The 26,157-nt window shown below is 36.7% G+C and overlaps 1 protein-coding gene across 1 annotated transcript in view; it reads right to left on the bottom strand.

Moving 5' to 3' along the window:
* Positions 1–14,356, bottom strand: part of LOC131535396 (uncharacterized) — a gene marked incomplete at its 5' end in the record, with an annotated part of 33,340 nt that extends 18,984 nt beyond the window's left edge. The window contains 3 exons of the mRNA XM_058768214.1: positions 10,413–10,733; positions 12,568–12,864; positions 14,227–14,356. Of these exons, the coding sequence (XP_058624197.1) occupies positions 10,413–10,733; positions 12,568–12,864; positions 14,227–14,356 (748 nt within the window). The remainder of the gene's footprint in view (positions 1–10,412; positions 10,734–12,567; positions 12,865–14,226) is intronic.
* Positions 14,357–26,157: the final 11,801 nt, after the last annotated feature.

Below are 26,157 nucleotides of genomic sequence, written 5' to 3'. Positions count from 1 at the left end.
CATAAAAACTACATAAAAAAAAGGTCACACTTTATATTAGGTGACCTTAACTATGTACTTGCATCAAAAAATAAGTACAATGTACTTATTGTGGTCATATTGTATTGCAAATCACTTCTGCTGCTATTGAGGTGGGATACGGGTAAGGTTAGGGACAGGTTTGGTGGTATGGGTTGGTTAAGTGTGGGTTAAGGTGTAAGTGATGGGTCAACAGTGTAATTATAAATGGAATTACATAAATGAATTACAGATGTAATTACATATAGGTATTTTTAAAAATATTAGTACAATGTTAAAAATTGTATGTATACAATAAGTGCATTGTACCAAATGATTAATTTAAATGTAAGTAAATTAATTTTTTTTTAAATTAATTTCCCCCCCCCCAAAAAAACATATTTTGAAAAAAATTATTTGAATTGTGTAGTTTGTCTCACATCCCATTAGATTATATTGAGAGGGCGGGGTTTATGACCTATACTGGGTCCAGCCACCTGGGGGCAATTGAAAAGTTTTGTCTTCACTTTTTTAGGACTTGTGCGGCATACTTTCACCTGCTGGTGTCCCATTACAGTTGCTGGTTTCATATCTGGTTCTACAACTTATTATTTGTTTTTGTTTTTGTTTTTTTACTGTACATAAATAACGGTCATCTTCAAAGTCATTAATTTGTGTTGGTGTGGCACTAAAATAAGTAAAATAAATTAAACATAAATTAATAAATTAAATCTGCGATTTGTCTATTTTAACTCTGCCTCAGTCCTTAGACTGTTATTTAAATGACCCTACCAAAAGCTACACTCGATGTTGCGTTTCAATAACGCTAAAGAGAACATTCTTTGTTCGACCGGTTGTGAAGCATGTGTGTCAAACACGCCAAAAATTGGCTTAAATAACCTCGGCAGGTGACGTCATTTGATTGTTCCCCTCTCTCTCGTGTTCTCGCCAGATTGGAAGGTTCTCGCGCCCGCCTCTGAAGCGTGCCTGGGCATTTCCAGACCCGGCGCCAGACACAAATACACGGACGGGCATTTCATTTTTTCAGGGGGGCACAAATGAGATCAACCTCATTGCAATGCATAATATCATTAATTATGAATTAAATGGACAAAAAACGAGGAAGAATTGACGTACCACTCCACTGACGCAATACAACAGACAGAGGAGTCGTAAAGATTGGACCTAGCCTACTGAAGCAGTCTAAACACACATCGCAGGGCTCGACATCCACGCTTGTCCGCTTATCCGGGACAAGTGGATTTTTTAAAAGGCCAACTGAAAGAGAATTTTACTTGCCCGACCGGACAAGTAGCCTAGCCTGATTAAAACGGCAATAACAATCACCAAAACACGATTTTCATTCTTCATCATTTAGTCTAAATGGGGATCGATAGTGCATAATCTAATGACGCTAACAAGGCTGCGCTGCCTCTCTCGAGGAAAAATAGAAACAAATGAGGTCATATCTGTAATGGTAAAGTGATTATATTTCGTTTCGTTTTTTATAAAGCTAATACAAAAACGTTTGGAGTACTTTTTGTTCGTTAAATGTAAGGTTTTTTAAGTAACGACCAAGCGACCAGCGGCAGACAGATCAAAGCCTATGTTTGATCAATTTAGCCTTCTCTAAGCACCACGACTTGCCTAAAATGAAATATATAGAAACAGTTCAAGCATCACAATGTTAGTATAAATGTTTGAATTATATAAATGTGCGCTAGGTGCATATCTAATCGTTTGTGTGAAGAGTAGAAGCTGAAGCACACTTTGCAGGACATGGAGGCGCAACTTAAAATATGCCGTAATTTTTGCTTATAAAGGTAAGAGTAATACATCATTCGGAACTGTAAAGGGTCTACTTTTATTTGTGTGCATTCACAATATCAGCAAAACGTTGTGCTTTTATTAAAATAAATAGGAAAACAGATGCGCTTGCCGTCTCGTCTTGAATAGGAGCGCTTCACAATGATGAACCGAAACTGAACGAATTGAGTCCCAAATATGATAAATATATCTATAGAAAGCTTTAAATTCAAATCGAAAACAAAAACTCTTTCATTATGTAATCCGTAAAGATGCATTTCTCTCTAAAGGCACGTCCAATGAAGTCATTTTTCATCACCATCTAAAATATAAAAATAAGGAAAAGTCTAAAACATGCCCGATTATATTTTTTTCTGATTTTTATGTTGCTCTGCTCTGAATCCTTAAGATTTAAAGGATTTTCTGGAACGCAATTTTGTCTGATGTGTGAATTATTTATTAGCCTATTTTTAATCCATGCAGCAAAACAGCTTTTAAAATTACTTTATTGCATTCCAGATGATTTTAAAGAACTTTTCACAATAAATTTTACAGGTAGCTTGAATGTAAAACATTGTCATGAATTCGTTGTATTCCTATTTGTAAAATAGGCTACAAATTAATTGTTGTAATCTAAACCGATCTCATGAAAGTGCGTGTAGCACGATTTTCTCTTTATATTTGACGCAATGTTTATAAGCAGAAATTGACTTTGGCATGCAAAAGACTGATACATTCATTATTAATGGCATGGCTGGTTCAGTCGACAGAAATACGGGACACGGGCCTATAATTTACTGCTGAAATGTTGGGGCACGAGTTGGGGTCATCATGTGACACACAGCAGCCACAATAGCACTTATGTTCTTGTTTATTTATTTATTTAATTATTTATTTTTCCCTTTTATTCGAAAAATCATGAAATATGAATATCTTGATTCTCACCTTTATAGATTATGTTAGTTGATCTATAATGGGCGATGGTCAAAATAGCCTAATAATGTAGTCTATTAACTATGCATAAAAACCTGTCTGTTCACTTAAGTAACAGGGTGTCATGTCATAACATAGTTTTAATATGACTGAATTTATATTTAATGTGAATTTAACATTGAAAGTTAATGTGAATAAAAACATTGTAAGTTAGGCTAAGTAACACTTTCATTGTACAGAAAGAGAGCAAAGCACATTTACATTATTGAAGAACATTTTCACTGACAGTCTAGAGTTCAAGCACTCTCAAAAACTCCCATTAAAATCACTGAAGCTGTTTACACTGTGAAAAGAATATCTTACTTACAGACACATCTGCATTTTGTTGTTTCTAACTAGAGAATTCGCCAGAAAGAGCTCAGTCAGCGAGCAAGTGAAGAAAACACCGGCATTTTAGCGGTGACTCATCTGAACACCTCTGATTGGTCATTGCATTCATAAGCTCAACAGCATCGTGTGTGATTGGTTTAATGCACAATGCTGTGAAAACGCGTCTGTCTCTGGCTCAGCACCAGCCAGCGAAGCAGATCTGAATTTAGCAGCTGATGATATGACGCGCTGAACGATTTAATCACGCAGGTGTGATTGTATCAAATATAGAAAATATTATTAGGCTACTTTTTTTTTTTTTTTGTCTTTTGGAAGCTGCCTTCAAAATCCACTTGGCTCAAAAATCTGAGGGGGCACGTGCCCCCTTACTTCGAATGGGCATGACGCCTCTGGCAGGCGCCACTGCAGTTAAGCAACATCACACGACCAAGAGTGCTGAATACCATCACGATTGAAAATGTGACACTGGCCTCTTGCCATACCCTAGCCCAGTCAGGTGTACCGTGAAAAATTATCCATACTTCATATCTCTATTATAATTCGTCATTATTATTTTAAATCAGAGGGTTTTAAAATGTTTAACCAATGCCGATCATTAAAAAGAGCTTGTCAGTAAAACTTTGTAACACCATTGGATCCTCAAGCTCTCAGCGAAAGCTCGTAACTTCACCCCGCCTCCTTTCAGATAGACGCGCCGCGCACAGCCTGGAGGAGACAGATATCCGCTTTTTCGCAATGCAAGGGTAAATAATTAATACCTGATGTTTGAATAGTACAGCGTTTTCTTTACTCAGCAGGCTCATCCAGGGCGGGCACTAGTGACTCACAGGGCGGGCCAGGCCCCCCATTGCCCGCCCATGGCGCCGGGACTGGGAACTACCCACTTTTGGGGAGTTCGCACTGCAGGAACTAGGAACGGTTTTAGTTCTAGTTCATAAGCTCAACAGCATCGTGTGTGATTGGTTTAATGCACAATGCTGTGAAAACGCGTCTGTCTCTGGCTCAGCACCAGCCAGCGAAGCAGATCTGAATTTAGCAGCTGATGATATGACGCGCTGAACGGTTTAATCATGCAGGTGTGATTGTATCAAATATAGATTTAGGGGCTCCTTCCTGGCACCCTTAGGGAATCGCTGTACAACCTCCACCACCACCAGTGTTTCGGGGAGTAACGGTCTCCAGTGAAATGTTACATGTGCAGTTGTGCCTGCCGTGTTTCAGGACACCAAACATTTAGCATTACCCCAGCAAAACAAAGTGTCACAATTAGACATTCAGATAAATTGGCAGTGTGGACGCTACTGCCAAATAATCTCTTCTTGGGTCGAAAGGACTGTAGAAAGGGCTACAGGATACGGTTTGTGTATTGTCCTCCGCGTGGTCTCCACTACTGTGAAACTGAAACAAGCATATTTGTTGAAACAGGAATTGCAAATTCTGCTGGACAAGTCATAGAACATCTTCCTTTCCCAGACAGAGAGTCGGGCTGCTACAGCCAATATTTTCTGGTTCTCAGAAATGACGGGGGGTTGTCCAATCAGGGGATTGTTTGATGAAAATTTACGTATACATTCATCCAGAAACTTTGCCACAACGCAGGGAGTTCCTGGGGTCTTCAGTCTTAGATGACCGTCCAGCCCAAGGGATCTGGAGAGGTCATCTTCTCAACTGGCACATCAATTGCCTCAGAATGATGGCTGTATCGCAGGTCTGAAATACATCCTCCAGCAGGGGCTACCACATCCTAGAGCGGGGGACAAGGCTGTGGTAATCACTTACGTAAGCCGTTAGGGCAGACTGCATTTGTGCCATCTGATTAGGCTAGCACAGCAGGTTCTGCTTTGGACATGGGACAAGTTCCTGTCCATCATGGCAATTTGCATTCTGGGGCATATGAATGTGGGAGCAGATTCGGTGTCCAGACAAGCACTGGGAATGGAAACTCCATTCCAAGGTAGTCAGAAAAATGTTAAAAGCGGACGTGGACCTCTTTGCTTCACAGGAAACAACACAATGTCCCCTCTACTTCTCTCTGACTCCTCCAGCTCCCCTTGATCTGGAGGCAATGGCCCATATGTGGCCTAGATTGCGTCTTTACGCATTTCCTCCAATCGCTCTGCTCCCGGGAGTCCTGGCCTAGGTCCGTCAACAAGGGACTCGCCTTCTTACTGGTAGCGCCCTGTTGGCCGATCAGAGTATGGTTCTCAGATCTAATATCCCTCCTCAGCGGCTCGCCGTTGGCGATTCCGGTCAGCAGAGATCTTGTATCTCAGGCACAGGGGACATGCCCACCCTGAGTTCTGGAAACTTCATCTCTGGGGGGGCCAAATTTGGAATCATATCACACCAAATAATTTTGGGTGAAATGTGCAGTTTGTCCTGTAAACTATATAAAAAGAAAAACAGCTGTTAAATTCAAATCTGCGTTCGCTGGCTGGCACAGAGACAGATACGTTTTAAAGCACTGCGCATTATAACCAATCCCATATGATTCTGTTGAGTTTATGACTGCAAGGACCAATCAGAAGCGTTCAGATGAGTCATCGCCAAAGCGCCGCTATTTCGTCACAACGCACGCGCTCGCTGACTGAATTCTGTCCTCAGAAATAACAAAATGAAGATGTACCAATGTAAGTAAGATATTAATTTCACAGTGTAAACAGCTTTAGAGATTATTATGGGAGTTTTTGAGAGTGCTTGAACTCGCTGGACTGAAGTGAAAATGTTCTTCTCTGCTCTTTTTGTACAATTGTACAATGAAAGTGTTATGGGCTAATTAGTAACTTACAATGTTTTTATTAAATCCACATAAAATACAAACTCAGTCGTATTATATGGTTATGGTATGACACTCATTTTATGGTACATCTGGTATGGATTTTTATGCAAAGTTAATATTACACTATTAGGCTATTGGGCTACTTTGCTATTAGGCTACTTTGCCTATCGCCCATTATAGATCAACTAACATAATCTATAAAGGTGCAAAATGCATTTACTTACACATATTTGAGAATCGAGATATTTCATGATATATTTTGGGAATATTTCGAATAAAAAAATAATAATACATAAGCCTATATCAGTTATACAGTGGTATTGTGGCTGCTGTGTGTCATATGACAAGCATGAGAGTCCCCCCTCCCCCTCTTCACTCGTGCCCCCTCAAAAATGATGCCCCTGACATACAAAATTATTTGTCAAAATAAATTAAACATGATGAAATATTAATTTTAGTTGAAATTGTTATAGATTATTTCTTGAGATTGCAATGATACATGACATGGTTAAAAAATACTGAATTAATAATACTTTAAGTAGGTTAGGATGAATTTTAAAATTGTGCCCCCTAAAAGCACAAGTGTCTTAAAAAGCACTCTGTCTGTACTGTACTGAAAAGTACTGGTTTCAAAACTACTGAAAGTATAAAAGTAAAAGTAATGTAAGGAAAAAAATGCCATTAAGGACAAAAGTTTAGGCCGCGCCACAGGGGCCTATTGTGCACTACCCCACCTCCTCAAAAAAAACATTTTTCTAAAGGCCATATTGACTATAATGTTATATTAAAATGTTAATGTTGAAAAATTTGGGTTGCACTAGGATACCTGTTTCAGCCGCATATATGCCCATTAAAAATTAACGCATTTTAGTACAATGCAAATACATTAAAGAACCATATATGTGTACTACTGAGCATTAACGTGTTTCATGGAGCGGAAAATATGATGACTAGTTGCCTATAAGTATTGTAATGGTGCAAAAAGTCAAACTTCAGAGGAATGTCATCATTAACCTTTATTGGAATGTAAATGTACACCCAAGCTTAGCTGCAGGAATCTGTGAGGGCAACGGACAAGAAAATTGCTATACCCAGGGCAGGTAATTTTATTACTTTATTATATTTATTATTTTATTATATTTAATTTTATTTTTCATCATTTTCAAACGTAAAATCAGCGAGCTTTTATTTCGGCGGGTTGCCGGCAAGTAAGTATTATGCGCTTCCGGCTTTAGCGCTGCTGATGGAATTGCGCAGTGTTGCCAACTTAGCAATTTTGTTGCTAAATTTAGCAACTTTTCAGACTACCCTAGCAACATTTTCTTCCAAAAGCACCTAGCAACAAATTTAGCAATTTTAAAAAATGTATTTGGCAACTTTTAGCAACTTTTGACTCAGACAATTAAAAGACACATTTTCCATCCAAATTACACAAAAAGAAAACCAAAGATGCCTAGCAGTACACCCATCATGTGAATTGAGTTAGCTGCTATTTGCAATTCTTCAATTTAATAATAATAATAACTGAATAATTGAATAATTGTTCATTTATGATACACTTTGTTAGTAGCTTGTACTTGCGATTGTTGATCAGTTAGTACGCTGTAAGAAAAATGGAAAAGATAGGCTACTAGTAATTTTCCAGGATGTTATCCATTGTAACCCTGTAACCCGAAAACACAATGCGTAATTTAAAATGCAGGTAAAAAACCAATACGGAAAATTCTTTCATATTAACATAAGTTTATTGTGCCCTATTTTTACAGCCTTTTCTTGGAGTGTAGCATACTAACTACTAATACACTGCTTAAAGCATTATTGTTGAGAATGTGTTATATTACTAGTTTACTAGCTATAAAAAAAAAAAAAAAAATTTAATTGTAATCATTCAAAAATGTGTAAGTGTTCAATAATTCAATGTATTTTAAAATACAGTTATTTATATTTTAATATGATATTATGCATATTATTTTACAAACAAATCTAAATTAACATATATAAAATATATATTTTTGCTGAGATTTGATGTTGTGACAATTTTGCGCCGTGATTACGCAATGACGTCATCGCGCAATGACATCACAACGTCATTTAGCAACTTTTAGCAACAAATTGACCTTCCTTTAGCAACTTTCTCTGAAAATTAGTTGGCAACACTGGAATTGCGTCAGTGAATGAAATGTCACAGACAGTTTTGCTTTGAAAACTGCAGCGGGTAGCCTAGATTATGCAGTTTGAATAGAAATCTTATACAGTACAGTTTGTCGATCTAAAATGGTAATTGTGCATTAACAGCTGTCAACCATGTCGGTACGCAAATGCGCTGTCAGAACTTATTTACGCAGCGCATTTTTAATTTTGGTCGCGCATGCGGACCTTCGGACCACTTATGTGCACCCCTGACTATATACAATAAACATTAGTGCTGTCAAAATTAATGATTAATCCAAGTGATTAATAAACTCAATCCTGATACCCTCCTGGTTTGTACTATGCTCAATTCTATAGCTAATGGCAACAATGTCACATTTAACTAGAAGATGTAACAAACACTTTGGACTCAATCCTGTATGTACAACAACAGGGTAATCTACATCAGTTACATTTCGCTCGAGTTCTCTTCTTGAGTCTCTGCCACGGACATCTTCGTACTTGGCTACATACGTCTGCTGTGTCCAGTGTTGGGGGTAACGAGTTACAAAGTTAGTATAGCCTACTTATCACAGCATTGTCAATCGCAAACGCTAATTTATTCAAACGTCTCTCTACCGAACTACCTACTGTAGCTTAATTTGCGGAGGACGAAGAGAAAGCACCCGTTTAATAAATGAGCCAGTAGTGGAGAAATAATAACTTTTAAGAAAAATCTTTTTTGATCTTTTTTGAACGACCCCAACACTGGCTATGTCCTTGCTGGAGTGTGACGTGATTTGTGTCATGTGCAGGTGCGATGGATCGCGTACAAACCAACAGGGCGTCGGAATGGTATATGTTTATACTTCTCATCCAACCTCAATCAAATTCACTTTATCCGGATGGCGCGATTTATCTGGATAGGTTTTTTTTTTTTTTGAAAGATGACAAGCCGGAATGAAAACAAGCCGAAATGAAATAGGAGTAACGAGGCTATTTTTTAAATGTCAGGAGTAGAAAGTACAGACAATTGCGTGAAAATGTAAGGAGTAGAAGTAAAAAGTCGGCTGAAAAATAATTACTCCAGTAAAGTATAGATACCCAAAATTTCTACATAAGTATTACGAAGTATTTGTACTTCGTTACTTGACACCTCTGCCAGTAAGTAAGGCTGTTAATTTGCTACTTTATTCACTTAAACATCGGATGAAGAAAATCTGCGTGTGAGGGAAGATATTCGCACTCTCAACATTTGTCATTAAAATAACGCCTAGTCTCCCTGCTTCACTAATAGTAGTAGCTTTCCTCTGCGTATACATATCCTTACAAGTACAATTTTATCTGTATTATTTGTGTCCCCTTCAAAAACGAAATTTACGCCCCTGGGAACAGGGTTACAGTCAAGTAACCCGAGACGTTATTTCATAAATTAATTTGAGCTTCATATATACAGTAAATTACGATATTAAAAATAAGTAAATAACGGTAACACATTATAATGTAATATAAAGGGACCGGCACTGAGGTTCGCTTCTTCTGAACCTGAAGAACTTCTGAAGAAGTCACATATTTTTCAGGCGAATGAAGCCAAAGACATCATAGATCATGTGCTTTTGACAAAATGAATCAAGCAGTTCTTTAATGTGAAATGTGTGTGTGTGTTTTTTTTAGCTTTAGTGTTGACTGTAACATCACCACTCTTGCACTAGCTTACTCATCACTCCACATCCCTGCCTGACCGTGACAATATTAGGGAAGCCAGTTTGCTTAATATTTTTATAATATATAAAAGAAAGTTTGCCATAGCCTTTGATTAGTTTTTTAAAATGTATTATGCTTATGATAAATTGTGTTCTATGTCATTTTCTTTATCTTTGATGTGTTTTATTTTACATATACTGTATATAATATCTTTTGTGTGATATCTTTGAAATGTACTAGATGCCGTAGCTTATATTTGTTAGTGTAAAGTACTTTGAATTGCATTGAATGGTGCTATAGAAAGTTTATTTTATTATTATGCTTACACTTTATCTTAAGGTGTCCTTGTTACAGTGTAATTATACAGTTAAGTACTGAGTAATAGGACTAATTAACTACATGTACTAACTATATAGTTAGGGTTAGGATTAGGGTTTGGTTTAGGGTTACTTGCATGTAATTATGCATAATTTATTGTTATTATAATAGTAAGTACATGTAATGTGTAACAAGGACACCTTAAAATGAAGTGTTACCGTTATTATCAGGACAGACATGCTGACACTGCAGCACCAATGACAGGAAGCAGGGAGGCTGAGAGAGACACACGTGTTTGAGTTAAACTTTCATTACCAGCAGTGCAGCTTGTTTTTAGACTCTTACACATCAGTACCTGTGATAGTGATGAGCAGCAGTTCAGAGGCAGATGAACGGAAGGAGCGTGAGGAGACACTGACTTCATAAACACAGCTGTAATTTCCCTCCTGTGAAAAATCTGCCTCAGGAAAGAAGAAGGAGGCAGAGTGACTGACAGCTGACTCAGTCCTAGTGATGCTTGACCCTCTGAACAGGTAAAAAGAGCCTCCAGGATACTGAGATTGAATTGAACAGATGATAGTGAAACTGTGGCCCCTGTTGATCACTGGCCCCTGAGGCCCCACGTGAAACCATCCATCAGGAGCACTGTGGGAAATGCTGGGCTGCTGCAAGTTCACTAGAAAACAAGAAGAATACATTTATATGATTACAGAGACTCAAACAATAAAACTAACGTCTTTAAATAACTAAAAAATGACTTCAAGAACTGCGTCTTGTCAGGATCAAAATTTAATCCACAGCCATTTTACAAAGGAGCTCAATTGCAAAAAAGGCATCATACAAGAACGAGTTCACTTATGTGCAGAGCTGGGTAGATTACTTACAAATTGTAATCCGTTACTGATTCCAAATTACATGACAAGAAGTCTCTCCTGCTCGTCAAGGATTTGATCAAATTACAGAAATGAACAATATTTTCAAATAATATTGGAATTTAAAATAATGGGTTTCTATTTTAATATACAGTTGTGCTGCTTAACATTTATTTGTTTGTTTATTTTGGAAACTGTGATACTTTTTTCAGGATTATTTGATGAATAACAAGTTGAAAAGGAACAGCATTTATTTAAAATAGAAATCTTTTCTAACAATATACAGTACTGTGATAGTAAAGCTTGTATTATTAGAAAATATTTATATTTTGTATAAATGCGGTTCTTTTTAGCTTTTTATTCATCAAAAAAATTCTAAAAAAAGTATCACTGGTTCCAAAAAAAATTAAGCATTAAAGTATTAAACTAATATTAAACTTGGCTTACTGTTATGTGTCTAACTTTGTGCCATCTCAGTTATAATGCTAATGGCCGAACTCTCTGTCCGATGACTTTTTACTTTTACAGAACTGGTTGCCTCCTGGGTATAAATATCACTTCTGCACTTATCGTTTATGCACTACACAAGGCGAATCACAACTGGACCACACAAGTTTTGAAGCATCGCTAAGAATTGCATTGACAGAGGTTTGTGATGTAAAGGAATGCGTGGTACTGAAATGTGGTACTTTGTTCACTAAAATAAATTTAATCTTACCATATCCAAAAACTCGCTAACTCTGCTGTTATTTAAAAGTTTAATTACACGGGGATACGTTTTTAATTAAAATATTCATATTAATCAAGGATTTATTCACTTTTAATGCACCTTATTTCGAAATGTACAGAAATACGTGTTGTAAATGTCCTTTAGTTAAGATTATTTCATTTATTCACTATACTGTTTATTACTGTCTCATTTCAGTTTTAGTTTGGCTCTAGTTTTGTATTTATTCCAGTTTATATGAAACGGTTCATGTAGCGTGGATTAACATTCATGTACAGAATAACGGATGAGTTATAAAAAAAATTCACCCCCCTCACTGTTGTCACGAAGGGCAAAATTAGCTATATAGACCAAAACCACTTTTTGTACCAGGCTGTAAACATTTTTTTTTTCTGCTGTAAAGTTGGGCATTTTAACATGGGGAGTCTATGGGACTGACTCCCTTTTGGAGCCAGCCTCCAGCGGCCAGTCGATGAATTTCAGTTTTAGTCACTTCCGTGTTGGTTTCAAGAGAGAGAGCGGGAGGTTGCCGCTTGGTTGCCACCTGAATAATGACTAGTCTATGTGTGAATGTCCACAAAACTGGACTTTGAGTGTATATTAATGGTAGACTATTTAGAAAGGAAAATTTTAAAGAGAAAAAAGAGAAATTAGAGAGAATCGATAAATTAGGAATAATTTATAGCTATTGTGTGAATAGGCTATATAATCATGTAATCAATAAAAAAGTAACTGTAGTCTGATTATGAGTATTTTAAAATGTAATTTACTCTAATTACAGGTACTTAATTTTTTTAATCTGATTACGTAATCCAGATTACATGTAATCAGTTACTACCCAGCTCTGACTATATGTTACTAATCCATGCAATCTATGATGTAGGCAATGAGACTAAGCTGGCTGCACTCACCCACATTGATGATAACAGTGTTACTCAAAGGTGACTTTTTTTGGTAGTTGTTGTTTTGGTAGGAGTAACAACAGCTGTAGCTGCCCTGATGTGAGACGTATACATTAACAAGGTTGAAAGTCACACTAGATACATGTGTCTGGGAGGATACAGATGATCCGTTTCTGAAGAGCTGGAATTCAGCAGTAGCATTGCATCTTGGTTTAGGTGTTGTGCAGTTGAACTGGATATTTTCTCCAGGAGAAACAGCTGCATGTCTTGAGGTCAGGGAAAGAGTCGGCAAGTGCAGGTCACCTGCTAAATAAATATGTGTTTATTTTAAATAGTTTGGGACATGATGAACATGAAAGAATGAAATTAATGAAGCTTAATGTAATTTCTGTTACACATGTCCTCCAAAATAATGTGTGAAAATGCAAAAGATTTAAGAAAATGCAACATTTCCTGTAAAGCTGCTTTGCAACGATTTGTACTGTGAAAAGTGCTATACAAATAAACTTCACTCTAAAAAATAATTCAGTGGCTTTGTAAATATCACAAAAATAAAAACTTGTATTAACTTAATAAAATCTCTGAATATCATTTAAGAGATTATTTGAGTTGGAATTACCAAAAGTAAGGAGTAAATATCCCACAGTTTATTTTAACTCAAATTTACTTGTGCTATTTACGTATTTTTTAATTAAAAAATTAAGCATTTAACTAACAAATTATGTTTTTCACATGTCCTTAATGTTTTTGGTACATTTAAATGAAAATATTCGAGAATGATGCAATGAAACCTGTTAGTTTTAAGAACCAAAATTATTACTTGTTTTCTATCAATTTTTTTTGTATTTTGCATCGACTTAAAAAATTGAGTAAGTTTCGCGGCTATTTGTGATCACGTGGACACAAGGATCGCGCTGAGAGCTGAACGACTGCTGCTTGCTGGTCTGAAGAAAACTACCTCACGACTCGTTTAAAATACTGGTAAGTAGACAATTATCAAAAGTTAATGAAATATTGGTTGTGTTTTCGGGTTCACAACACGTCCGGTGTATGTTTTTGAATGCTGTTGCAGCCATGCTGTTCTTTGGTAACGTTAACTTTTTGGAAGGGGCACACATTTCTAGGATCGCTGTGACTTTTTTTTTTTTCATACCATCAAATATTAAGCTAAAATACGGTTAATACAGCTTGGAAACTTTATGTATGTAAAAGAAGCCAATTATTCCTGTTTTAACGCAACATAGCGTGTCCGTGTTAAGGGGGAGGCGGAAGGGGCTGTATAAACCGCCGTGTTGGTTTCGTCAATTTATTTACTTGGGCGATGAGCGTATACGTGTGAGCGATTGCAGAAAACAACGACTAAAGTTACTAGTCTATCCGTAGTCCAGCAATTGTAACTAAACTGGTGTAACGTTAATGGGACAAATCCCGGTGCGCTGCAGCGTCAGTGGCCCGTTGAAAGAGACGGCCGTCTCTCTGAGTGAGTTCACACCATGTCGGAATTGCCGAAGGTACGATATTACTGTGTGTAAAAAGTTAACATATTTTAGTTAAAATTTTTCAGAGAGCCTTTTTTTTTCATGATTTTTACCGAAGCACAGCTGAAACGTCATTCGGAATCACTCAAAATGGCGGAGGCATAGTGAAGAAGTTGTCTCGTTATCCAACCTGATCTCACAGAATTCCGTGTAATGTTCACGGACTTAATTAACCCCGAATCTGTGCTGGCTTCACGGAATCGCCGAAAATTCCGTGATGGACTCACAGAAGTGATACCAATGTGAGTCAGTGACAGGCATCAGCCGTGCTCCACGCACGGAAACCCTTAGCATCAATATGCCGACGCGATACTGGGACATTTCTCGTCATCATTATTGTTCAGAACTGGGTAGGTTTAGGGCAGGGGTGGGGTCAGGTACTCCAGTGAAAGTATAACTGCATCGGAGTCACTCTTTTTACGTGGTCCGATGCAGCGCTGGTGTTGAACCAGTGAATCCGTGCATGGACCACGGCTGATGCCTTCTGTGAGCCCAGCACGGCATTTTCGGCGATTCCGTGAAGCCACCACAGATTCGGGGTTAATTAAGTCCGTGAACATTACACGGAATTCTGTGAGATCAGGTTGCGTTATCAGTTATCAAGTTTCCTTTTCATCCTTACCAAAATCAACCATGGTTTTATTGTAGTAAAGTGTAGTAATGTTTTTGATTCATTACCATTTGTATAGGACAGTTTTACTACAAATACCATGGTTTAAGATATAACGTATTAATGTTTGATACCATGGTTAATTTGTGTTTACCATGGTTTAACTACAGTGACACTGTATTGTAGTTTTGTAGTAAGACTGGTTAATTTTCGTAAGAGCAGTCAACCACTACCTTACTGTTATTGATGTGAAGTGTAAAGTTATGAATCTCATGGCAAAACTGTTGAACATTTGTTTTACAGCACAACACTTTGGAGGTCTTCCAGAAACTTTTACTGGATCTGGATCCACTGAAACTTTCTACAAAGGTTCAAAGACTAAAAAATTACCTGATTGCCTAGATTGTTAGTGATGCATCCAAAATAAAAGTTTTTGTTTACATAATATATGTGTGGGTACAGTGTATATTTATTAAGAATATATAAATACACACACATGCATGTGTATATATTTAAGAAAAATTTTACGTTTATATATTAAGTATATTTATATATGACAGCAAGGGTCCTAACACGATCAAGGCTCAGAAAGGTAGCAAGGAGATCGGTAAAATAATCCATGTGACATAGCTAAGTAAAATTATGGTTGAACCCCTGATGTCATATGGATTATTTTACCGATCTCCTTGCTACCTTTCTGAGCCTTGATCGTGTTAGGACCCTTGCTGTCTATGGAGGGTCAGAGAGCTCTCAGACTCCGTCAAAAATATCTTAATTTGTGACATTGATGACATTGTTTTTATTGTCTAATTGGGGAAGTAATGCTTTTAAATGTCTAAAATTTTAAATGTTTTTTTTTTTTTTTATGAATTGTGAATGTAATGAATTTTGTAGTATCCATTCAGTGTCTAAAATTTATTCAAGTCATTTGAAAAGTATGGAGTTGTGGTCAAATTTGACAAATAAATGTTTAATTAAAACAATGTGTTTTGGTTATCATTTGGTTTTATTATACATATTGTAAAGTACTCATATTTTTAAACTGCATTTACCATTTACTCCATAAGTAAAAAGTAAATATAGGACATTTGTATATACAGCATGTAAATTAAATCTACATTTTCTGTGTGTGTTTTTGATTTACTATTGAACTACTATTGCATTTAAGGATTTTAATTATAATGATTGAGAACAATTAATCTAATTATTTGAATCTACTTAAATTTTGAGTGTGTTTGATTTAGAATTACTATTGCATTGATTAAGGATTTTTATTATAATTACTCACTCAATTTTATTTATGAGATTAGTTCATCTAATTATTTGAATCTACTTAATATTTTTAGTTACATTCACTTGACTCTTGAAGTATATTTCAATGATTTCACATCTTTCAAATTTACTCAATATTTTTTAGTGTAAAAATGTTTCACCAAAAAAATTGAGTAGATCATAATAAAAGTTTTTACAGTGTTGAATTGAATTGAAGATACCTGAGCAAACAACACCAGCATCTTCACTATGATTACAGTTATGATTTCCTAATCCACTGTGTGAACATTGTGTGAGGGCTCCTTCACTTCCTGAACATTTAACATCATCCAGCCAGATTGATCCACTGCCTGGACCATAGGCGGCTTTATGAGGTGCACTGATGGCTGATCCACACCGTAACTGTCTGCAGACCACAGCAGCATCATTCAGGTCCCAGTTATCATCACACACGGTTCCCCACTGGCCTTTATGATGGATCTCCACTCTCCCACAGCATGAATCAGACCCATTGACCAACCTAATGTCTGGCAGTTGGCCTTAAAAATGAAAGTACATTTATGTGATTAAAAACGTAACTTTTTTTTGTAATTCTGTAGGTATTTTATATGTGTTTGACACCGGAATATACAGTACATTTGTTTTCAACTACATATGATTCATTTTCTAAATACCCCACATCATACTGTAGGTCTTCAATCGTGTTCCTAGGGACTCACTGTCCTGCAGAGTTTAGCTACAACTAATCAAACACACTTGAAGCTCCTAATCAAGCTGCTCAAGATTGCTTGAAAATACAAAGGCAGGTGTGCTGAAGCAGGTTGGAAATAAACTTTGCAGGACAGTGGGTCCCCAGGAGCAGGGTTGAAGACCCCTGCCCCACATCATTAGGCACATATCAAACCTCCAAAAAAAAAATATATCCATATATATATATTTTCCCACCTCAGGCAGTAAAGACCTTTTATTAGTTTAATTATTAAATTATTAAAATAGGGCCCACTGTTACAACCCAAATTCAGGAAATGTTGGGATGTTTTTTAAATTTGAATAAAATGAAAACTAAAAGAATTTCAAATCACATGAGCCAATATTTTATTCACAATAGAACATAGAGAACATAACAAATGTTTAAACAGATAAATTTTACACTTTTATCCACTAAATGAGCTCATTTCAAATTTGATGCCTGCTACAGGTCTCAAAAAAGTTGTCACGGGGGCAACATAGGGCTGAAAAAGCAAGACATTTTGAAAAGATTCAGCTGGGAGAACATCTGGCAACTAATTAAGTTAACTGACATCAGGTCTGAAACATGACTAGCTATAAAAGGTATGTCTTAGAGAGGCAGAGTCTTTCAGAAGTAAAGATGGGCAGAGGCTCTCCAATCTGTGAAAGAGTGCGTAAAAAGAGTGTGGAATACTTTAAAAACAACGTTCCTCAACGTCAGATTGCAAAGGCTTTGCAAATCTCATCATCTACAGTGCATAACATCATCAAAAGATTCAGAGAAACTGGAGAAATCTCTGTGCGTAAGGGAGCATCTCTGATGGTATGGGGGTGCATAAGTGCATGGTATGGGCAGCATGCATGTTTTGGAAGGCACTATGAATGCTGAAAGGTATATAAAGGTTTTAGAGCAACCCAGACAATGTCTATTTTTAGGGAAGGCCTTGTGTATTTCAGCAGGACAATGCAAAACCACATACTGCAGCTATTACAACAGCATGGCTTCGTAGAAGAGTCCGGGTGCTGAATTGGCCTGCAGTCCAGATCTTTCACCAATAGAGAACATTTGGCGCATCATTAAACGAAAAATAGACGAAGACGACCACAAACTCTTCAGCAGCTGGAAACCTATATCAGGCAAGAATGGAACCAAATTCCAACACCAAAACTCCAGAAACTGATAACCTCGATGTCTTCAAACTGTTTTGAAAAGAAGAGGAGATGCTACACCATGAGCTCATTTTTTGCATAAAATTTTTTACATTTCTCCGTTTAAACATTTATTATGTTCTCTATGTTCTATTGTGAATAAAATATTGGCTCATGTGATTTGAAATTCTTTTAGCTTTCATTTTATTCAAATTTAAAAAACGTCCCAACATTTCCAGAATTCAGGTTGTACCATTCACCAGTCTGATACTATAATTACCTAAAAAACTCCATTTATGATACAACTCGCATCTTACAACAGGCTAAACTTGCTAGACTAGACAAAACAGTGACTGGTTATGTCATGATTTAGCTAGAATAAAATCTGTGTTTTAAAAATGAGTGACTAACAGTCTGTTTACTCACCAGTGACAGAAGTCAGAGAACTGGCTGTTGAGATGAAAAAAAAACAGTGACATTTAAACATATTGTACACTTACAATTATATATGAATTACCAAATAAATTATTTTTAAAACTTTTTTTTTGTCTCAAACCGATCTCATGTTAATGAGTACTAATGTAGCGTACTGCCCTGAGTATGCTATTGTACATAACAGATGTTTATAAAGTCCACAAGATCCAATAATATTTGAATTTAAAAAATGAACCAGTTCAAGTTTACAACTGCTTCATTCTTGATGTGTATATTCTTACGTGCGTGTATGTGATGCACACCAGAGAAATACACTGCACAAAGTCTATAATTTGCACATATAACTATTTTTAAAAATAAATAAATAAATAAATAAAACACTGACTCTGATCCAGTGTTACTGCCTCGTAGACAGAATTCTAATCAATTCAATTCATTAGAATTCTGTCTATCAGGCAGTGGCACTGAATCAGTTCCATGTGTACAATATCAGACGTGGGCAACATTTCTCGAAAGCATCATAAGCCTAGTAGCCAATGAGCTTATGAGGGAGACTCAGCCCTGAGCTGTGATGTTGTGAAAGGCAGAGGCGGACAGGCCAGCACTGTGACTGTGATAGTGATAGTGGTGGGGATGAACTGTGGTTCTGTGGTCAGCTGTAGTTCTGTTATAGTTCTTCCTCCAAACTTATAGTGTAAAATTATAGTATCTAGATGAGCACGAGAATGTTTATAGGCACTGAACCATGTGTTAACATAATGACTATATATCTGCATTCAGGTGTGAGAAGTTTTAGAAAAAAGCTTAAAGTTGTTCAGACCAGTCAACTAGTTGGTATCAACCCGAATCATATATCAACATGTATCATTTTACTTTCTGGCATCAGAAAATAGTTTCAGTTCAGTTTCAGAAAAAAAAAACAAAAAAAAAAAAAAAAGCGCAAATCTCAGTGAAAGTCACAATGATAAAAAGATTGCACAGCCAACCAACTTATTCAGTTCATAATCTTTAACTAAACAGTTTTAAGGATGAAATATTACCGTGATATTAACATTGCAATGTGCAGTGATATATGAAGTCTATTATCAATTATATTTTCATCTTTAATCTCCATCTGTTATGAAAAATACAAATTGCTAGAATTAAAAATTGAGTTTACCAAATATCAAAGTGAGAAGATAAGGTCCTGGCATTGCGATGCTTGCGTTCTTTCAAAATGGACATGAATTAAGATGTTACTTCCTGATAAGTGAGAAGAGCTGATGATGCTTTGGTAAGAACGGAAACGTACACTGTGTATCTTAGGAACTGATCTGTCCATCAGTCTATTGCCCATAACAGGAAACACCATAAATAGTTTTTATATAAGTGATAATAATGATGTGACCCTCACTGTTATCCATTATCTGAGTTTAGTACAATGTAAGGCAAGGCAAGGCAAGTTTATTTATATAGCACATTTCATACACAGTGGTAATTCAAAGTGGTTTACATAAAAGGAAGTGAAATAGTCACTAAAAATAATAATAACAACAAGGAATTAATAATAATAATAGTCACAACAATAAAAACAAAGTGATTTAAAAATTGATTTAAAAAGAATTTAAAACATTTAAGAATAGAAAGTGATTATACATAGTGCAATCAGTTCGGACGTAGCACAGTGCTCATTCAACAAATGCACAGCTAAACAGATGAGTTTTGAGTCTGGATTTAAACATTGTTAATGTTTTAGCACATCTGATCTCTTCTGGAAGCTGGTTCCAACTGCGGGCGGCATAATAGCTAAAAGCGGACTCCCCTTGTTTTGTGTGAACCCTTGGTATTTCTAACTGACTCGATCCTAATGATCTGAGTGGTCTGTTAGGTTTATATTCAGTGAGCATATCTGCAATGTATTTAGGTCCTAGACCATTGAGCGATTTATAAACGAGTAAAAGTACTTTAAAATCAATCCTAAATGTGACTGGAAGCCAGTGTAAGGACCTGAGGACTGGTGTGATATGCTCAGATTTTCTGGTTCTAGTCAGAATCCTGGCAGCAGCGTTCTGGATGAGCTGCAGCTGTCTAATGGTCTTCTTGGGAAGGCCGGTGAGGAGACCATTACAATAATCCACCCTGCTGGTGATAAAGGCATGAACAAGTTTCTCCAAGTCTTGACTGGAAACAAAACATCTAATTCTTGCTATTTTGAGATGATAGTATGCTGATTTAGTTACTGCTTTGACATACTGACTAAGTAGACATACTTTGACTACTGAAACTAAGGTCTGTCTCCAGAATCACCCCAAGATTTTTGACTTGTTTGACCCCTATGGGGCTGTAGTCATTTGGAGATAAGGCTGGGTAAATCTGGGTATCATCAGCATAGCTGTGATAGGCAATTTGGTTCTTTCTCATTATTTGACTTAGTGGAAGCATATACAGGCTAAACAAGAGTGGTGCAAGAATTGAGCCTTGTGGGACTCCGCATGTCATGGACGTCCACTTAGACTTATGCTCTCCTATACTCACATAATAACCTCTCCCTTCTAAGTATAACCTGAACCATTTGAGTACCATCCCAGAAAGCCTGATCCAGTTTTCTAGTCTCTCTAGAAGTATGTTATGATCAACAGTGTCAAACGCAGCACTAAGATCTAGTAGTACCAGAACTGATATTTTGCCAGAATCAGAATTGAAGCGAATATCATTTATTATCTTAATAAGCGCGGTCTCTGTGCTGTGCTCGGAAACCAGATTGAAAATTGTCCAGGTATCCATTTAAGTTTAAGTAGTTGTTCAGCTGATTAAAAACTACCTTTTCAATAATCTTACCTATGAATGGAAGATTTGATATTGGTCTATAGTTGTTCAACATTGTGTTATCAAGATTGCGCTTTTTCAGAAGGGGCTTAACAACTGCAGTTTTCAGGGAGTTTGGAAAAGTCCCAGAAAGAAGTGAAGATATGCCAATCTCCTTTCTGATATTATTGATCTTCTCAGAAAAGAAGGAAGCAAACTCATTGCATTTACTGTCGGAGAGCATTTCACTGGGAATCTGACTTGGGGGGTTTGTCAGTCTCTCCACAGTAGCAAAAAGAGTGCGAGAGTTGTTTAAGTTACTGTTTATAAGGTTTGAGAAGAAGGTCTGTCTAGCTGTGGTTAGTTCCACATTGAAAGCATGAAGGCTGTCTTTATAGATGCTATAGTGAATTTCAAGTTTTGTCTTCTGCCACATCCGCTCAGCTTTTCTGCATTGTCTTTTCATACTCTGAACTACTGTTGATTTTCTCCATGGTGATTTTTGTCTGCCATTCTTCTTGCAGACCCTTGCCGGAGCAATATCATCAATAACATTCTTAACTTTTGAGTTAAAGGAATCCAGGAGAAGATCAACAGAGTCTGCAGAAATGCTTGGTGTTTAAAGATATAGCCTTCATAAATAGTGCACTAGTGTTCTCATTAATGCATCTCTTTCTGACAGAGACAGATCTAGATTCAGTGGTAACAGAGATCAATATATCAAAGAAAATACAGAAGTGATCAGATAGTGCTACATCCTTAACAACAATGAATGAAATGTTTAGACCTTTACTGATGAGTAAATCTAGAGTGTGTCCACGATTGTGTGTGGGTCCATGCACATGCTGGATCAGATCAAAAGTGTTTAAAACAGTTATAATTTCTTTTGCAGTTTTGATTTCTGCATTATCTATGTGAATATTAAAATCCCCTGCAATAGTAAAACAGTCAAACTCTGACACAATCATTGATAACAGTTCTGTGAACTCTTCAACAAAAGCTGGAGAGTATTTTGGAGGCCTGTAAATAACGATAAACAGAAAGCATGGAGCACCTTTCAGCACAATACCTAGGTATTAAAAAGACAAATACTGACCAAATGACACTTGCTTGCATTGATAAACATCTTTAAATAGAGCAGCTACACCTCCACCTCTCCTAACAGTCCTGCAGACACTTATAAAATTAAAGTTAGGAGGGGCTGTTTCATTGAGGACTGTTGCTCTCCAGCTGTCTTCAAGCCATGTTTCATTTAGAAACATAAAATCCAGGTTGTTTGTGGTTATTAAGTGAAGACACTGCAGGCAAAAACACAGTTTTTGGTAACACTTTATTTTGATGGTCCACTTTAGACATTCTACTAACAGTAAGTAACTTTGCAACTACATGTCAACTATCAGTCATTAGAGTATTAGTAGACTGTCTCCTTAATATCTTCTAACACTTTATTTTGATGGGTCCACAACATACAACATACTGACTATGAGAAATTGTGCAAGTATCTGTCAACTTATTCTACTAACCCTAAACCTACCCTACTGAGAGTTAGTAGACATGTAGTTGCAAATTAATGAGAATTAGTTGACATGTAGTTGACATGTAGTTACAAAGTTACTTCTAGTTAGTAGAATGTCTAAAGTGGACTATCAAAATAAAGTGTAACCCAGTTTTTTCATGCACCTGTCAATTTTGAGATTTTGGGCTTTTTGGTTTTTCATAAAGTGTCTTTTCAAACTAGTAGAATGAAAACATCCAAAAGACACTGTTAAGTGTTTCTTTTATAGCACTTTATCTGTTTGTGTCAATAGATTTCAATTACAATATATATTTTTAAAGGCCGTTTTCTCAAAATGAGTTTTCTCTCCTACACTGAGCCATAAATCTCCACTTCAGTAGCACTTACACACACCAAACTTTACATTTTTATTCCTGTCTATATCCTGAAGGTTTTTACAGAGGGATTTGTTCATATATAATTTGCTTGATTATATACAACATTTTAATATGGGTCAAAATATAGTGTTTTCTGTCTGTTCTAAGTATTTTCTGAATTATGGAGTGACAAAATGAGATACCCAAAATTCCCTCTGTAAAAACTTCTGACTGTAATATGTCAAAAAGACTAGAAATGTATGCAAATTAGTGCATATTTCATTAAACAATGCCTCATTTGCATATTTAAACCTAACATTTTAGAAAACTTGTAATACAAAAAATGTTTGCAATTATCAATGTAATCAATCAACTAGGTAAGTAAGGCGATAACTATTAGTAAAAATTTTTACCCTATTCACCTGCAGTGTCTCGCCTTAAATCATTGATCAGAAACTATTTATTTTTTAGTGAGCGAATGTTTAAAAAATGCTAACTTGTTGGAATTACATTTTGTCTCTACAGCAATCTTAGATTGATGCATTATAGGCCGCAGATTAGATGGGTCAGCCGTACGGCTTGAGAAGGCCTTAGACTTTCTATGACGTGATAAAACAGAAATATAGAAGGCTACAGGCACACTGGGTTCCCGCTTGTTCTGTGAACATTTGTGAATGTTGCTGCTAATATAGCGGGGACCCGACACATATCACTGAGAGCTGTTATCAGTTGTTTTTGGTTCACCTACAGCTGATGGAGGAGGGTTTGGGCCCTGGCGTTCTGGCAGCGGTCGGAGAGCTCTCACAGGAGGAGGAGGGAGAGCTGGGCCTGCTGTCTTTGGTGGTTGTGGGGCCTGCCGTTTTTTAGTTGATATCTGGGGGCTTGCAGCGAAAGAGTGAGAGAGTTTGGTCCCAGCATACACCAGTTCCTCCATTTTCTGTGAGAAGCTTAGAAGTGGAGATTCTGGAGAGAGGGATAGTGTGTCTGGTGAGATGGGCTCTGGCTCTGGTGTTTCTGGTAGCCAACCCTGCTCCTGGAGGACTCCCATCCTGCGGTTTAGCTCCAACTCTAATCTAACCAGCTAATCTAGATGTTCATGAATTATATGGATTGCATGAAAATAAGAGGCATGTGTGCTGGAGAGGAACTGGAACTGAAGCCTTCAGGAAGGGAGCAGGGTTGGGCACCGCTGCTCTAATTGACATTAATCAGCTCTTTCCAGACGCTGCAACTACACCATTATTGTGGTAAAATGCATGTTTCTTCATTGATAGAAAATGTGATAAATCCCACACAAAATGTCTTTTTTTTTTAATCTGTAAAGGAACTGACACTACTGCATATCAAGTGATTTCTGCAACAAAAGTGAAACTGTGAGAGTTACTATAAACCATATATGCTCAAATGTATAGTACATGGAAATGGGGTTTAAGTTTAGCATTCAATGTGAAATCATGTTGAATTTGCAGTACTGATTCTGAGAATTTTTTTTTTTTTTTTCTTACATTTAAAAAATTTTTTTTTTTAACACGGATAAAGCTGTGAGATAGATTTGAGGAAGTGTCATTTTGTAGAAGCAAAGATGAAACATCTCATCTTTGTACAGGGTACAAGCAGATGTGAAGCGGATGTAGCTAAACTTAAAATAAATTATTTAGATACTGTGGCACCTTTGAATATAAACCGCTGAGCAGTCATGATAGAAGGCAGATAGCACACACTGACAATAAACCCCCTTAAATAGAAATGAATAATTAAATAGCTTTCATAAATCTTTACAGTTATAGTCCAGCGTACTTCTGTGATCTGTAATATCGACATTGACACTGTTCTGAATCGTCTGTTTCCACATTGACGTAGTCTGGTTCAGAGTCATTTGGATCTACATTAACAGAATCCTGATCAGAGTTTACATCTTCATGTTCATCATCATCCAGATCTACAAGCTCATAGTCATCCTCAGCATTGCCTTCATTCTGGTTATTATAGAGCACATCTTGCATAATGTAATCCAAAGTACATTGAAAAAAAATGTGTTTTGCTATTGAGGTAAGATGTTTAAGCATAAATATTTGCAGGCACCCAAAATATAGGTAATGCACATTATGTAAATCATTCTCACAGTATTAATAAGGAGCATATTTCGTTTTTTTCTCCTCCTCAATTAGAAAATGATATAGATAATTTATGTATTTCACTATCCTCTTTCAGTGAGAATGGCTCAGTATGATTTTGTTCACAGGGTTTCAGTGGTGCTTCTGTATTGACATCAAATTGCTCTCTGTAAATGATAACAGAACGTTTTGACTTTTTTTCTTTTTAAGTGATGCTCAGTGTGACCACTAAAAGCTCTGAAAAATACCTGCTACCCTCCTTTACTAATCACGCAGCCCTTTCAGCATCCTGCACACTGACATTAACTTTAGCATGCTAGTCAGTTAGCACTAAACTTTTATTTGTGCAAAAAATGAGCTGCCCGTCAGCTGACTTTGATCTTTACACAAGTTGTTTCTTCAAATGAGACTGCTTGAAATGTCCTCAAGGGTCTGGTGCTCCAAATGTGTTGCTGCACATTTTTGCTAATCTGATAGAAATTTGCAGTTTCATTTCCTTAAATTCACCTGTGAATGGAAAAATGCTTTCAGTATCAAAGGAGACACATTAAGACCTGTCCAGGCAATGACAAGGATACAGAGCAACAGATTACAGTGTTGCCAGTACTGTGCTGTAGACATCATTTACCAATGAAGCATTGGTCTGCTCATTCCCAAAACACGTGAACCAAGACGTGTTATACGGCCACTTTTTTGGCAGCAATTTACTGACATGTTTCCCCCATTTTTTAATCAGCCTGCAAAGCCATTGGAAATTTTCCACCTTATGTTCATGTATTAAATTAATCATGCCACAAATGTGTCTACACCAGACTACAACCACACAAATTAGTGTATTTTACACAGTGTATATTATTAATCAGTGGTGGAGCTGTTCATTATTATTCTTGGAAAATGCTGTTCAATATTACAATGCACAAACAGATACACAATATTCTAAGATATGAGAAAAATCTCACATTTCAGAGTGTGACATCTAAAAACAAACTGTGTTGATGTGGTCAAACCCTGAGAATATTTCAAATACTAAAACAAGGAAACCACAGCTTTGTGAAAAAAAAAAATAAAAAAATTAATATCACAAAAACCCAGCATG

Source organism: Onychostoma macrolepis, chromosome 03 (assembly GCF_012432095.1).
Source record: "Onychostoma macrolepis isolate SWU-2019 chromosome 03, ASM1243209v1, whole genome shotgun sequence".
NCBI classification, from domain to species: Eukaryota; Metazoa; Chordata; class Actinopteri; order Cypriniformes; family Cyprinidae; genus Onychostoma; species Onychostoma macrolepis.
This window is presented reverse-complemented; position numbering and strand designations above follow the sequence as displayed.